Source organism: Trichoderma harzianum (assembly GCF_003025095.1).
Source record: "Trichoderma harzianum CBS 226.95 unplaced genomic scaffold M431scaffold_2, whole genome shotgun sequence".
NCBI classification, from domain to species: Eukaryota; Fungi; Ascomycota; class Sordariomycetes; order Hypocreales; family Hypocreaceae; genus Trichoderma; species Trichoderma harzianum.
The window spans coordinates 2,813,011-2,827,999 of record NW_020209250.1 but is presented as its reverse complement, the minus strand read 5'-3'; the positions used below and the strand labels follow the sequence as shown (position 1 = coordinate 2,827,999).

The window sequence follows — 14,989 nt, the reverse complement described above, 5'->3', positions numbered from 1 at the left end:
TCACTCCAGCTCCAATCCTATTTATATAGGACTATAGTTCTTTTTTTGTATTTTCTATTTTTTACTCATTATATACCAATTCCCTGAGCAATCCAGATTTGTCATGTTTCAGTTCTTTCTGGTTCATATCCTTTCCATCGTGAATTCATATTTGCATCCCAGCACAAAAATGTCAAAGGTATCAACACCCGCTTACTCCTTCGCAATCAACTCGTCAAACAAAGGCTTCAAGCTCTTCGCGCTCTTCTTCGGGAATCGCTGCTGTCCATTCTCGTAATCCACATAAGTCACACCAAATCTTGTCACGTAGCCATCAGCCCACTCAAAGTTGTCCATCAGCGACCAGGCAAAGTATCCCTTGACGTTCACTCCGTCTAGCGTCGCGGCGGTGAACATGGCGCGGATATACTCGTTGTAGTAGTTGACGCGGAAATCATCCTCCAGAATCTTCTCCTTGGGCAGGTCGTTCTCCCCCTTGAGACTCGTGCCGTTCTCGGTGACGTAGATCTTGGGGTAGTTGTAACGCTTGCTGATCCACACGAGGAAATCGCGGAAGCCAGCGGGACAAGGACGAAGCCACGAGGATTCCGTCTCTGGGCCGATGCACTGGCCCTCCTTGTTGTAGAACAAGACATCGACGTTGCCAACAGTGTCGTCCGCGGTGGCAGGCGAGGTGCGGTGTCGGATGTAGTTGGACGTGTAGTGGTTCATGCCGTAGAAGTCGTTGGAGCCAAGGACAAAGGCCTTCTCCTCGGGCGTAAACTCTGGCAGGCGGTCGCCCAGCTGCTTGCGCATAGAGGCAGGGTAGTCGCCCAGGTAGATGGGATCCGCATACCACGCCGTGAAGAACTCCAATCGCCTCTCGGCGGCCTCTCTGTCGAGGGGATCAGACGAGTCCCAGGGATAGGTAAAGTCGCCATTGAGGACGATGCCGATCTGGCCATCGTTGAGGTCCTTGAACTCGTCGCGGTACACCTTGACAGCACGGCCGTGGGCGACAAGAAGGTTGTGGCCAACGATCCAAGGCTCGGTGGTGCTCTGGCGGCCAGGGGCAAAAGTGCCAGAGCCGTAACCGGGGATGGCAGAGCACAGCGGCTCGTTGAAGGTGATCCAGTTCCTCACCTTGGGCAATGCCTTGAACATGACGCGCGCATAGTTTTCGAAATCCAGCGGGAACTCGGTGCGGTTCAACAAGCCACCATATCGCTGATGCAGCTCCTCGGGCAGATCCCAGTGGAACAGCGTGATGAAGGGCGTGATGCCCGCCTCCAGCAGGTCGTCGACAAACTGTGCATAATGGTCGATTCCCAGCTGATTCACAGGGTCGTCGCGGCCGCCCTTGGGGATGATTCGGGACCAGGAGATGGAGAAGCGGTACGACTTTGCTCCAAGCGACTTGAGTAGCGCAATATCTTCGGCGGTGCGGTTGTACGAGTCGCAGGCCGTGACGCCGGAGGTTCCATCGGCAATCTTGCCGGGGATGGCGCAAAAGGTGTCCCAGATGCTGGGGCCTCGGCCGTCTTTGTCGATGGCGCCTTCAATCTGGTAGCTGTTGGAGGGTTTGTGTGTAAGTTGTATGTTGCAGGGATGAATGAGGTGAGACGAGACAAGACAAGATGAAGACTTACGCAGCCGTCGCAAAACCCCACTGAAAGTCCTTGGGCAACATTGTCACAACTTTGTTTCTCTCTTTCTTCAGCTGTAAAGATATAAAAAATACTATACTATATAGTAATCAAGAGATGAATAAGACACACTTCACTCACTCACTCACAACACCACTTGCAAGTTCATGCAAAGCTAGAAACGGCGAGAAATAGCGTTTGGTCCCCCGGATATATATACACACTAACGATCCCCCCCCTCACACCTTGACGTCGGAAAATAAACATGGAGAAATACAAAGCCCGCATCATGCGAGACGCTGCATTTTCCCGGAAACTTTGGATGGCGCTGCGTCTTGTCTGGGTACCTGCGCATTTAGCCAACCGCTTGCTTGGCCGTGGGTATTTTATCCAACGATGGAGGCCGTGAGAAAAAGCAAGGGTCTGGTCTGGTCTGGTCTGGTCTGGTGCCTGTTTAACATGGATTAGTTTGCTGGATAGACCCCGTATAAACCCCGTATTACCTTTGGTAGTCTATGGGGCCCCGTAGTCTAAAATGCAGTGCAAGATATGGACTGTACAGCGAGAGAACAGAGTTGAGAGGCCAACCAACAAAAAGCAAAATAGGCGGGGATACCGAAAAAAATGGTCACCTCGCAACGTAGCCTTGCAACGGCAGCTAGCCATCTTGACCGACGACAAACAAGTCACAAGGCAGGGCTAGTCGGCCTCAATGGGGAAGCTGGCGCCGCGGAGGATGGCGATCCGGCGGGCTCCAAGCAGCCTAGGCCGGTGGGTGATTGTCCGAAGTGGTGGCAGCGGGCCGACAAAAGAAATGTGGTGAGTTTTGAAGCTATGTGCTTTGCTAGTGGTGATATTGATTGGGGGGGGAAGGATTTCGATGGGGTGAGAACGGACAGAGATGCCCATCGGGGAACTCGGGATAGTGATAGTCAAGTCACTTGATGGATGATCTGGCTATTTGTGATGGATACATTGCTCACAGGCCCCGACGGATAGATTCAGCCGACAGCCCACGTGGGAATGTTGCATGTTCAAGCACAAGTGTAAGCAACCTGCATTCCGGCTACGGTGGCATAATTCGTTCGTCCTGCAAACTATTGAAAAGTATTGACCCTACTGGTCCTCCGTATATTATATGCATAACGGGCGGCATCTTGCTAGGCTACATATACCTACATAGGTAGGTCGATAGATGGTGGGTAAATAAACCACGGCTGCTCAGTACTACAAAGACTTGCCTCATCCCATTCGTGTCTATATAGCCTCTGTCTTGTCGCCGACATGAGATACGCCTAAAGGTGAAACACCCCGGCCGGCCACTGTCCGAGCCAAAAACAAAAGAACAAAACAATAAACGCCTTACCGAGAAAGAAAAAAAAGAAGGGAGCAGCCGTAAGCGACAGCTCATATACACGCAACAGGCCGGGCTATGCCATGCCATGCCCTAAACCAGGTCCCATCGCTTTTCCCTTATCAACCGCCTATACAACAGACTTTGTACCGAGCATAAATCCTATCCAGACTAATGATCTCTGAGCTTCCTTTTGCCCAGCTGCTGCGTCGACACTGCCCCGGCAGGCTCATCCTCTTCCACTTCCATTTCTCCGCCGCCATTCTCCGAATACTCGACAATGTCCCATTCGATGCTCGTCTGCCCATCGCGCGATCGCGTAGCGCCATAGCTCCTGCGCATGCTTCCTAGCCGCGAGCCCTCAATCAGCCCGTCGAACCACGGCACGCCAAACGACTGCTGGAGGGCGGTTCTTCTCGTCGGCACCGCTGGGGTAGTTTCAGTTCTAGGCGGCGACTCTTCGTCTTCGGGAATCAGGCCCATGTCCTCCAAGTCTCGAATGTCTTCCCGAAGCAGACTTCCCAGGGTGAGGTTGATGTACTCGGCCTCGCTGCGAGGCTCCTCGGACCAATACGACAAGGGCGTCCCGCAGAAGCCGCAGAAATGCCGTTTGGAGTAGTCTTGGCTTGGATGCGAGTAGACCTTGCGGATCATGGTGTGCGTTTCATCTGGGAAGAAGGCGTACGTAGAGCTGTGGTACCATGATAGCGGCACACGAATGTACGCTGCTAGAGGTGTTGCGAGAGGGATCTCTGCGCGCGGTTGCACCAGGATTGTCAGCTTCGGGATTCAAAACAAGTAAACAAACAACAAACCACCCGGACTATCAATCGACCCCATGGAATTCCAATTCGTAGCGAATCGAACCCCGTAAAAGCAAAACTTTGTAGCAATCAATTAACCACTGCAAACCAGGCCAAATACTTACGATGCTGTGGCTCAGTGTTAAACAGGACCTGAGCGTCCTTGATGCCATTCTCTGGGATGACGATGATGTAACGATTCCGGCCGCATTGGCACCCGCCCCGCAGTGGCCGCGACCCGCTCATGATGAATTGAGGCCTGCAAACAGAGGAAAGAAGTTGAAAATAGATTGCAAATGAAGATGATCAATAAAAGGCGTTTGAAGGGCAGTTGACCGCCGTTGTCGAGAAGGTGGAGTGAATGCAGAAATAAATAATCGCGGGCGGGATGAAGCAAAAACAACAGCAGCAGCCTTTGGTCGATGGGATGACGGATGGATGAATGAATTGAATCGATGGATGCTGTGATTGGGGGGTTTTAGGTGTCTGTGCGCTAAAAAGCTTGGGTGCAGAAGCTCTCGATGGTGCTGGATCGTTCCACTGCGCCGTTGGAATTTCTAGAACCAACAGACTGGACCCCACTGGAGCTCGATTTCCAGAGAGGCAATGATTGTCCAGGGAGTTGAATCGATCGGGGTTGCTCTTTACATGCAACGTATAGCCAATAGTGAAGGATGGATTGAAGTAAGTAAGGATGATGTAGAAGTGAAATGATGTCAATTCATCAATGCAGCTCGCAGGAATGCTTTAATGCACACAGTTAGGTAACAGCTGATAGAGGCAACGAGGTAGCTTGTGGCTCAAAGCTAAAGATCCATTGCAGAACTATCAGCCACACCTTATGTTAGTAAGACAGACATGATTCAGAGTTGCCACCTTGAAAGAAAACAAGCAATCACTCGTTCAATGTCTGTTCACCCCATCACAGCTCCAACATGGACATCACGACAACAGCCTCTTCTTCGTGGCTCAACAGCCAAAAACAATATCCGCTCCGGCAAAAAGCGTAGTCGAGCCGGGAGTCGAACCCGGGTCTGTCGCGCGCTCCGCATCCTCGATTCGAACATGTGAAGCGACTGTACTAACCGTTATACGACTCGACCTTTTCGCGTCGAAGGGCTTTCAGTATCCAGACTATAAAGCTAGCAGTCGTATGTTGATGGTTCCCAACAGCATATCGGACATACCACTTGTAAATACCAGGTACCATATCTAGAAGTAGAATACGATGGTGAGGACCAAGAATTGTGCTTTTGAACAGGTTAGATGCAACTTAGATTCTTGCCGAAAATTCTAGATCAATCAGCATCCAAACAGGCAGAGTTTAGGTACATATCTATTCTGCATACATGTATCCAGTGCTTTCCAAGCACATGAATTCCGGTCGTTAACCAAGACGTCTATCTTCTTAATTCATCTTAATCCATCTTAATCCACCAAAATGATAAACAAGTCAAGACGCTCTACAATCCAAACAAAGTCCCAAAACCCTCGCTATTTGCCCATTGCCTCCTCTTTTACTCCTTACGCCCAGTCTTGGCCCATTGCCGAAGGTCATTCTTCTTAATCTTGCCCGTGCTCGTCTTGGGCAGCTCCTTGACCACCTCGACTTCTCTGGGCACCATGAACTTGCTAATGTTGCTCTGGTGCTTGGCCCAGTTGATCACATCTTCCCCAAGCAGGCTCTTACCCTCCTTGACTGTGACATATGCCTTGGGTCGCTCACCCCAGTGAGAGTCTGGAACCGATACCACACCGGCTTCGAGAATGTCGGGATGCTCAACCAGCATGCTCTCCAGAGCCACCGAGGAGATGTTCTCACCACCAGAGATGATTATATCCTTGGCACGGTCCAGGATTTGAGCACTTCCGTCTGGATGCCATACTGCTAAATCACCCGAGTGCAGGCCGCCTCCCTCGAAGAGCTTTCGTGTGGCCTCGGGATCTTTGTAGTATTCCTTGGCACAAATGTTTCCAAAGAAGACGATTTCGCCAATCTCTTGCCCGTTCTTTTCCACGTCTACCAGGACTCCGCCGGGCTGATCTTGCTTGACAATCCGGATGGGAAGACTGGTGATGAAGCCGTGTCCCTGGCGAGCCATTTTGGCGTACTTCTCCTGCGGTGGAAGATCATCCCATTCTGGCATGACGTAGCATTTTGTGAGAGGCCCATAAGTCTCTGTCATTCCATAAACATGAACAGGAATGAGATTAAGGTTGGTCTACAAAATCCAGGTTAGCCACTATTTAATGACTTGCAAAAATTTCCGGTATACTTGCCATTTGCTCAAAGAGATGGCCACTTGGCGGGCTAGCTGCAACCGTTACTCGGACTTCGTGGGGGAGTCTTTCGGCCTCCTTTGCTGCTACCAAGAGAGTGTTGACTGTGGGAGCCGCGTTGAAATGAGTAATGCCTTGCTCTTTCAAGAGCTTCCAGATGAGTGGGTAGTCAATCTTTCGCAGGCAGACATTCAAGCCGCGCACCGCCACAACAGCCCATGGGAAAGTCCATCCAATGGCGTGGAACCTGGTGAAGAAATCATCGTTAGCAATCTATATTCAATGACGGTAGCATCTGCAGCAAGTGGGATTGCTTACATAGGTAGCGTCCACAGGTACTTGCAACGGCCTTGATTAAGTCCAGACTCAATGATGTTGCCCATAGCAGCAAGATATGAACCTCGGTTAGTGAAGACGACTCCTTTGGGCCGGGAGGTGGTGCCAGAGGTAAAAGGAATGGCAATCATATCATCCTCATTGGTAGCATGCGCATGGAGACCAGCCCATCCTGCATTGCCCGTAGCGCGATCATAGTTGAGTCCCTCCAACACGGCTTCGTCGAAAGGTCCGCAGAGCTGGCCTTCTGTGGCGTCGGTATCCTGAATCCAAGATTTGTCAGTTGGCCTTCAAACACAATCCCAGCGAAGTAATCAATCGTACCGAATCAATAATTAAAGGAACCTTGGGGTGTTTCTCCTTGAACTGATCCAACATATGGACAAACTCGTGATCGACAATGATGCTGTCGACCTCTGCAAACTCAAAGATGTAGGCAATGTCGTCCGGCTTCAGCCTGTAGTTCGCGGGCGCAATCACTGCACCAGCCGCCGGGATGCCGTAGATGGCCTCAAGAAACGCCGGCGTGTTGGGCGCGAGAATGCCAACGCGCTTGAAGCCGTGCTTTTTCAGATAATAGGCCAGGCCTCTGGCGCGATCGGCGAATTCCTGGTAGGTGCGGTGCAAGATGGCGCCGTTGGAGGTGATGTGATAGATTGCCTCGGCATTCGGCTCAATGGATGCAGCGCGCTCGAGGAAGAATGTTGGCGACAGATGGTGAATGTGAGGAGGCGGAGTTTGGTGAGGAATGAGATGGCCGAGAATTGAGCGGATGCGAGACGGTGGCCCGGACATGATGGCGATGGTGAAGGGAGACGGAGAGAGGCCCCGACCTCGGATCAAGAGAGATTAGAATAAAAAGAGTAGATTGCAAAATAGAGAGAGCGAGAAACAAGGAGAGAAACGCGGAGGAGAAGTAGGGAATGCAAAGGAACAAGAAACCGGTGTATGGCCGTGGCAATGGGGTGGTTTTCTTAAAGAAAAGAAGAAGAGAAGAGGCAACAGAGATCCCAGCTCGAGCCTCTTTAAGACAGTCGCAGCTTGCCCTCGGTTTAAAGCGCGGCTCAGTTGTGTTGCGATGCGACTCGCGGGACGGCACGGCTAATACATTGACTACTATCGAGGGACCAGGCTTGTTCGTGGAGCCGTGGGGGGAAATCTGGGGACTCCTCCGCATTTCTTCGGCATCTTTGGGCTTGGGCACGTTAGTATACGGAGTAGATACGGAGTGCGGAACGGAGTAGATGATGATTTAGTGTTGCCGAGGTATTGGATCACACACAGTTGAGCCATTGACTAGCATTTTCTTTCTTCAATCCCTTCATTTTCATCTACTAATATCCTGGATAAGGTATACTCTATCCCGTAGTCGTACCAAGGTAATAGAGCACTAATATTACGGAGTAAGGTAGTACAGTGTGCGTGCACGAGGCAATCGGGTGTAATACAGCCCGGCTCGAGATGAGAGAGAATGACGACGGTGCTAATTGAGTGTTTGCGTACAGTGGCTTTTGGAGATTTTAGCGGCCAATCTTGCGCTGATCCTTTACTGCTTGGATGCAAACGAAAATCCATTATGGATACAACCCAAGGTATCAGTCTTGCTTCTTCTTTTTCTCCTTTTTTTTCCTCCCTTCTCTTGAGACATTGTCTCTTCTATCCCTCAGCAAGAGATAAGAGGACAGAAGATAAATTGAGCATGCTGTAAGCATAAGCATCAGCATTACCACTGCAGTGACAATGTGACAATGCTGCCTGCGGCATATCGATAAGCCCGATAACAACAAGTGGGGCGCCCGCCCGCTACTGTAACTGATACAGCTTTTGGTGGCGCGCCGGATCTGAGCTTCAAGACTCCAACTCCAAAATCATCTCAAAGCTTCGTCATCCCATTCGTCCCAAGTACAACTTCGTCTGTGTTGCATTGCATCTCGTCGCGGCCTTGTTTTGCATCTTTCCAGGCACCAAATACCGGCATCTTCCCTCTTCCTTCCACCGCAGAGCCGGTCCATCTGCAGCCCCTCGTTCACACCCTGTCGGCCGCTCTTCAGCCATCGTAACCTTATCTACGAATCCACCGCCCAACTACTCCAACTCGACAGCTTCTCCTCTCCCGGCCTCTCCCCATTGCATCCCTTATGCTAGGGCATCTACATTACGCTACTTTCTGTACAGCTGGTGCTACTCTAGACATATCAAGTATGTATAGTTCATCTGTGGTACACTTGTGAAACCCCATCGAGCCCCTGGGTACCTCAACCGCTACTTCATCCCACAGCTCTCTCCTTCACTCTCCACAACAGCCATCACTTGATAACCTTATCTTTATACATTCGTTTTTACTTTCTTTGAATACACCCCTCTAAGCTGCCAAAGACTTACACCATTGTGCTATCAGGACTTCATTACTCGTATAGAGGCTCATGGCTTCTCAGCAATCCACCGACACTCCCCCCGCAGCTCGACCAAGCCCAGACAGACTCTCCTCCTATTCACATCAAACAAGCACGACTTCTACAGCCAGCCGTGAAACCCCCAAGAGAGCACATACTTTCCACTCACCGTCGCCTTCCGAGAAGCATGGAGATGCCGGAGCCAACGCCGGGGCTCCCGACACATTCGACACTGCCGAGAATTCCGACAATGATGAGCCTCCTGAGATCACGCGAGCATCCATTGAGCTTGACGATCTCCCAATCGAGCTAATTACCTTGACCGATAGGTGAGGAGATGGATGCAGCGCTCGAGTTCACCCTATTACCTGTCTGACCGACTTCTGTAGCTTCGTCGAATCACTCTCTGCCAAAGTTCATTCCACTCCACCGAATATCGCCAAGCTATCCCAGCTTTTTCAAGAATTCTATACTACAGCATCTTCTCATATTGGCACTCATATTAGCGCCCTCGCCTCGCGCCAGAGCCGTGAGATCTTCCAACCTCCACCGCCATCATCCTCCGTCGCTAGCCGCTTTCGATCAAAAGCAGCCTCGCTAGGCTCAAAAGACAAGTCAAAGGCAGAGATTGAACAGCAGATGATTACACCCGAAGAGCTAGCAAATCGAAAGAAGGCAAGGAAAGCTCTAGAGGCGAAACGAAGCTTGCTCGAGGAGGCCGTCGAAAGGAGGTTATGCGAGGGTATATACGACCGGATTTATCGCCACAGGAGTACGCAAGATGAGGCTCAGGATGCAAAGCTTAGATCCAAGACCGCCGCCTTGTCCCTCGTTGGCATTGGCCCTTCAGATCTCGGGATAGACTTGGCTGAAGTGGAACCGCAAACCGAAAAATCAACGGCCGAAAGGACAGAGGTTATCCGTGGCCAGCTTGAGTCTGCCAGGAAAGACTTGGTTCGAATGGGCGAGTCAAGATATCCTCTTGGCAAACTAAATCGCCTCAAGGCCGCGCATAAGAGCATCGTCGATACACTTGCCCAGTTTCATCCTTCAGCCTCTGCGGATGAAATCATGCCAATGCTTATTTACACACTCATCACGCTCCCCCCTGAGCATCTCAACGTTATCAGCGACCTCAACTTCATCCAAAGCTTTCGATGGGAGCAAAAGCTGACCGGTGAAGAGGCTTACTGCCTTACAAATCTCGAGGCTGCCATCAGCTTCCTCCAAACAGTTGATCTTGCCACATTGAGAGAAGACGAGCGTCCATCGGGGCCGGTAAAGACTCCAGGGCAACCTGTAACTCCTAGAGTAGAAACATTTCCACCAGCATACTCTCAGGGACTTACAACTTCGCCGCAGAGTACATCTGCAGTCAACACTGAAAATGCCACCGCTCCAAAGCCCGAATCATCGCCCAGCCTCAAGCCGGCTTCGACCGTCAAGAACCGGAGACTGAGCGACCTGATTAACACACCCACCCAGGCATTTGGTGCCGCCAGTGATGCCGTTTTTACCACAGCCGATCAAGGACTCAAAACCATCTCAAACAGCCTGGGTGAGAGTTACAGCTTCCTCCTCGGCAAGCTTAAGGAGCGTCAAGAGGACCCCAAGGAGCCCATTGCCGTCCCAAAGACCCTAGACGACGCTCGCAAGCTCGTTAGCACTCCACCCCCTGAAGATGAAGACGCTACCATCTCCCTAGCAGCGGCAGCGACAGATTCAGATCAAACCAAACCCCAGAATGGACGGGATGATCGTGTTTTAAGCATAATTGGCGGCCGTCGCGATCATAGCACAGACAGCGCCCGCAGTGGTCGCAGCGCAAGCTCCTCTAAAAAGGTGCTCTTTGCTGCTGCAGAAGACGCAAAAGCCGGAGCCGCCTCTCCTGCACCAGCTCAGCCAGCCATGCTGGACCAAATGCGAAACTTGGGCAACACGTTCAACCCCATGGCCCGACTCTCCGGCATCAGCCTAGTCCGAGGCTTTGGTCGAAGTGTGTCCACCCCCGTGGTCACTCCTCCCAAGGACGCAAAGGACGCCACCAAGGATAGCAAAGACTCGAAAGACGCAAAGGACGGCGTGAAGCCAACTGATGGAGGAGATTTAGCAACTGTAAGCTTTTAGCAGCCAACCCACTCCACTGTTCTCACTTGTTATGCAACGAACACTAACACGAATCGCGAGAAGGCATTCCCGGACATCGCGGGCATCCTACCACCGAAAGAAATCCCCAAAATCAGCCCTCCCAATAAACGGTTCATGGAACTTCAGAATCCGGGCGATCTGAGGCTCAGTGAGGTATTAGATCTGCTAAAGGACTATCGTCGCCTTGCTGGCGCCTTGAAGAACATGGGCGCCTTTGAGGATAAGTAAATAAATGGGCAGCGTAGAGACGGAACGGAATCTTCGTAATCTCATCTACACCAACTTCTTAAACATTTTTCGACACATTCTGGATAGAATTTCTCGTCATTTCATTCTTTGCCTTTAACTTAATAGCTGCAAGTAGATGGAAAGGTGGCGGAGCATGTGGCTTCATTCATTACACGGCAACACGGATAGAGAGCATCAGGTCTTACAGGCGTCAATAACGAGATGATAAACTGACTGATCTTGGCAAAGTCCCATATATTTCTTCTTTGCAATCATAAATACATTATGCGATCGACCGCTATGACACGAAAGTCTTGGCAACCAAGTGGTGCTCCAACCCGCAAAAGCGACTCCGGGTACAATCCAATCATGAACCAGGCGCAGTAAGCCAACCAACTCCACGAGGGCTTCTGTTGTCGCCACCCACAGCCAACTCGGGGATTCCACTTGCTCTACGCAAGCCCTCTTTGGAATCTTGTTTCATGTGGAAAATGCAAAACAACGTAATAAATATATACAGCAGTAACAGAACCGCTCCTAGGCGATTAAGAAACGAAGTTGATCGAATCCGTCTTATTTCCATGGATTCTTCTAAAAAGCAGAAGATTCTATCCGCCTTGGCTTGTGTGGGAAGTCATTGCTCGACAATTGGTGCAATTCGTCATCTTCCTCTATTGAGGGGTGTAAGTGAGCGCCCGCGGGTTCTGGCAAAGCGCCAGTCACGTCCGCAGACATGCTCCTCTGGTGTCCCTCCACCGATCTTCCCCTTGGTCGCAAGAATGGATCTGGAGGAACGACCGGTCCCGGGTGGAGCAATTGTGTTATCAGGCTGCCGTTAGCCCTGTCACGACTCCTGCTCCGGCTTCGTCCCGTAGTCGCCTGTCGCTGCAGAGCTGAGGTAGCGCCAGTAGATACTGCAGTATTTGTCCGGGCGAGGGCGGCTTCGGAGTCCTCCTGTTCCTTTTTCAAGCGGGCTTCGCTCGGAAGAATGACAGCACGATCAAGGCCATATGGCAGACCACGATGGCGACCACGGATTTGCATGGCCACGATGATCAGCTTGCCAATGACGGAAAATTGTGAACAGAGAGAAGCATTGACACCCGGTACGCCAATACTCAAGCCCACGGTTCCGTAGGCACTGACGATCTCAAAAAGAACAGCAAACAAGTCGAACCGACCTCCAACAATCTTGCCGCCTTCGGTGATGGCGAGAAGAAAGAAGCCCAAAAAGACATACCACAAGTCGAAAGAAAGTTGACGTCGCAAATGTGTCCCCACATAATCGAGAGCGCTTGCTTCTTCAGCGTCCTCGTCGTGATCACGATACACGCCCAGAGACTTCTCCTCGTAGACGTTGGTTCGTCGGATAGAAATGGCGATGGGAAACACGGATATATACATCATTATCATATATAGAACCGGCATAGCGGGGTGAAGTTCTGACATGCTGACTGCCGAGAAGCCAGCGGTTCGGGTTGAGGCAGCTTGGAACAGGCCAATAACAACGCGGTTCCTAAGCGGGAGAGCAGTAATTGGTTCGGCTCCGAGCTGGAGAAAGTCGTTAGCATCAGTCGCTAAGGCAGAAAAAAGTGGACGAGAAGGTAAAGAGAGACTTGGGGGAGAAGGCTGAAAATGAGCGGAAAGGGAAGGGGGAACCTACATCGAGGACAATAAAGAATACCAGGTCAATAACGTTAAGCAAAATGAGAATCCAGAACAGCCACCAATTGGCATTGGATGGAAAGAGCAAAGTAAAGCACCGACGAGGATGGTCGAGCAAAAATCTGAACTCTTCCCAAACGCCAGTGCCTCGAGGCGTAAGCTTAGAAGCGACCCAGATCATAAAACGCAACATGACGGGGAAACCAGTGTTTCCAATAATGATGAAGAACCACATGGCCATCAAGACCCACTCGGAAGTCGCAAATGAATTCATGCTGTCGGGAGTCAGGGTGAATCCCACATCCATAAAGGCCATGTTGGACGTCCAAAACGCCCACCATGTCCTACCAATATCGTCGGCAGCAAGAATGTTTCCGTAATGCTGGTTGTGGAGAATGTAGGGAAGCAAACAGACGACACCCAGAATATGGTAGATCCAAAAGTAAAATATCAACACCAAGGCTAAAGTTCTCAGTGCTCGGTATTCGATACCACCGAGCTCCTCTCGCTGTTCCAGGGTCAGGCCGAGGAAGTTTGAGTTACGTCCCATGGTGGGTGTATAACTAAGATAAGGCATGTCATCTACTTTCTCCCGTGTCAAGACAGAGCGAATAGTGTCCATCGTTTTGGTTCGTACAGGGCGTGGGTGCGGGGTCCTTGATCTGTTGTGTCTGGGTTCCTCGCCGTCTTCGTGTAGTTTGTCTTGTGATCTGTTGAAAAAGCGCGGCCTTCGGAACCTTAGGCTATCAACGGCATTACCAGCAGCTGCAGCATCATCTTTGAGCTCGTCCCGCTTATGATGCTCAGGCTCAGCGATGGTAATAGTTGGCTGTCGGCCGTGGATGCCGCTAGGCTCGTCGTTACGAAACTCAATAGTCCTCTGACGAGCAACTGGCCGATCCTCATCCTCTTGTTGATCATCTTCTTCAAGACGGCGAGGTCCTAGACCCCTCTCAGTCTCCCGCGGCCCGGGAATGCGAAGAACCTCATTGTCCTGGTTTCGCTGCCTCTCAAGGATGGCAATATGTTCGGCATTGGGGCGTCGTTGAGGAAATTTGGTAGGGTCGCTTCCCAAGCCATCACTCCTCTTAACAGTATCGGCAAATGTGATGGCGGTTGAGAGGTAAGGGTGGTTTTCAGATTGAGGACCAGGCGCAGAGCCATTTTCACCCGAACTTGCGTGAGATGTGTCCGTTTGACGAGGTTGTTCTAGGGGGTCAATATCATCAAGAGAAACGCTCTTGTGCAAGTCTTCAGACACTGTAGTCGTATCACTTGCATCGCTGTTCGCAACCGGTTTAGGCTCGGCCTCTTCTATCTTATCCAGAAGAATGCCATCATTGGTGATTCTGTTTGCCCTCTCACCCCGCGGCACAATAGTAATATGTCTTCCATTCACGCCGAGGCCATTCTCGGCCTGGCTCAAATCATTTCGTGCTTTGGATTTGGATTTGCTGAGAGTTCGGCGGCGCAATCGGGCTTCCTGGACCCAGTGCTGGAAGCGTTTCTCAAACCAGTAAAGCCTGAGGAACACAACGCATGTATGCAGCGTGATGGGATTTGAGAATAAAGAAAAGGTGTAAATCCATGCCAGCTGGAATCCATTAAGGTTGTTTAGATCAACGGGATTGAGTCCAGCTTGTGTATTTGCACCACTACCAAACATGAGAGCATCAATAAAATGAAGCTCTCCTTTGCCGCCGGCATAGATGAGAATGGCAGATAGTAATGTTGCAAAAATAATCCAAAAATCTAAGTCGCGCGTCAGTCAGTATGGAAACGCTCTAGGCGATGTAAAGGTGATGAAATGGGTAAGTGAAGTACTCACAGTGGACGGTGATAAAGTTAAAATGTGGTGTTTTTGATACAAAAGCGGGCTTAGCACCCTTGATCTGCGCCGCTATAAAGGCGCGAGTCTCGTCAAACATTTTATCCAAGAGAGGAGCAGAGGCTCCAGGTATTGCAAGGGGTAGATGCAGGCGGCACCCAAGGAGCAAAACGAGGTTTTATCTCAAATACGCCAGGCGGACGCGACGCAAGAGTATAATAAGATTATGAAATTAGTACAAGGAGGTGCGAGCGCGAAGATGATGTCGCTGGCAAGACAAATTTTCCTTTGACAGAAAAATCTCGATCGTCGGGGTTCGGATTGCGTTT

The 14,989-nt window shown here is 50.8% G+C and overlaps 5 protein-coding genes and 1 non-coding gene across 6 annotated transcripts; 1 reads left to right on the top strand and 5 right to left on the bottom strand.

Moving 5' to 3' along the window:
• Positions 1–28: 28 nt before the first annotated feature.
• Positions 29–1,793, bottom strand: M431DRAFT_107669 (glycoside hydrolase family 1 protein). Its single transcript, XM_024911655.1, has 2 exons — positions 1,629–1,793; positions 29–1,549 (listed from the first exon to the last, which is right to left on the bottom strand). The coding sequence occupies exons 1-2, from the start codon at positions 1,667–1,669 to the stop codon at positions 193–195; spliced, it is 1,398 nt and encodes a 465-aa protein (XP_024779160.1). The 5' UTR covers positions 1,670–1,793; the 3' UTR covers positions 29–192.
• Positions 1,794–2,860: 1,067 nt separating this feature from the next.
• Positions 2,861–4,334, bottom strand: M431DRAFT_304879 (hypothetical protein). Its single transcript, XM_024914179.1, has 2 exons — positions 3,908–4,334; positions 2,861–3,731 (listed from the first exon to the last, which is right to left on the bottom strand). The coding sequence occupies exons 1-2, from the start codon at positions 4,026–4,028 to the stop codon at positions 3,151–3,153; spliced, it is 702 nt and encodes a 233-aa protein (XP_024779159.1). The 5' UTR covers positions 4,029–4,334; the 3' UTR covers positions 2,861–3,150.
• Positions 4,335–4,789: 455 nt separating this feature from the next.
• On the bottom strand, positions 4,790–4,885 carry M431DRAFT_t29. Its single transcript has one exon. It is a non-coding gene; the product is annotated as a tRNA-Val (tRNA).
• A 136-nt stretch (positions 4,886–5,021) lies between these two features.
• M431DRAFT_504407 (hypothetical protein) lies at positions 5,022–7,540 on the bottom strand. Its single transcript, XM_024918471.1, has 4 exons — positions 6,723–7,540; positions 6,381–6,661; positions 6,063–6,309; positions 5,022–6,004 (listed from the first exon to the last, which is right to left on the bottom strand). The coding sequence occupies exons 1-4, from the start codon at positions 7,191–7,193 to the stop codon at positions 5,300–5,302; spliced, it is 1,704 nt and encodes a 567-aa protein (XP_024779158.1). The 5' UTR covers positions 7,194–7,540; the 3' UTR covers positions 5,022–5,299.
• A 1,281-nt stretch (positions 7,541–8,821) lies between these two features.
• Positions 8,822–11,167, top strand: M431DRAFT_491076 (hypothetical protein; the record flags this gene model as incomplete). Its single annotated transcript, XM_024916869.1, has 3 exons — positions 8,822–9,120; positions 9,181–10,906; positions 10,982–11,167. The coding sequence occupies 3 exons, from the start codon at positions 8,822–8,824 to the stop codon at positions 11,165–11,167; spliced, it is 2,211 nt and encodes a 736-aa protein (XP_024779157.1).
• A 591-nt stretch (positions 11,168–11,758) lies between these two features.
• M431DRAFT_478551 (hypothetical protein) lies at positions 11,759–14,760 on the bottom strand (the record flags this gene model as incomplete). Its single annotated transcript, XM_024915686.1, has 3 exons — positions 11,759–12,718; positions 12,831–14,584; positions 14,661–14,760. The coding sequence occupies 3 exons, from the start codon at positions 14,758–14,760 to the stop codon at positions 11,759–11,761; spliced, it is 2,814 nt and encodes a 937-aa protein (XP_024779156.1).
• Between the last annotated feature and the right edge of the window lie 229 nt (positions 14,761–14,989).

Coding starts and splice junctions, on each gene's coding strand:
- M431DRAFT_107669 (XM_024911655.1), bottom strand. CDS start 1,669: ATGTTGCCCAAGGACTTTCAGTGGGGTTTTGCGACGGCTGC. Junction 1,550..1,628: donor TGGGGTTTTGCGACGGCTGC/GTAAGTCTTCAT, acceptor ACCCTCCAACAG/CTACCAGATTGAAGGCGCCA.
- M431DRAFT_304879 (XM_024914179.1), bottom strand. CDS start 4,028: ATGAGCGGGTCGCGGCCACTGCGGGGCGGGTGCCAATGCGGCCGGAAT. Junction 3,732..3,907: donor TAACACTGAGCCACAGCATC/GTAAGTATTTGG, acceptor AACCGCGCGCAG/AGATCCCTCTCGCAACACCT.
- M431DRAFT_504407 (XM_024918471.1), bottom strand. CDS start 7,193: ATGTCCGGGCCACCGTCTCGCATCCGCTCAATTCTCGGCCATCTCATT. Junction 6,662..6,722: donor TTCCTTTAATTATTGATTCG/GTACGATTGATT, acceptor TCTTGGATTCAG/GATACCGACGCCACAGAAGG. Junction 6,005..6,062: donor GCCATCTCTTTGAGCAAATG/GCAAGTATACCG, acceptor TGGATTTTGTAG/ACCAACCTTAATCTCATTCC.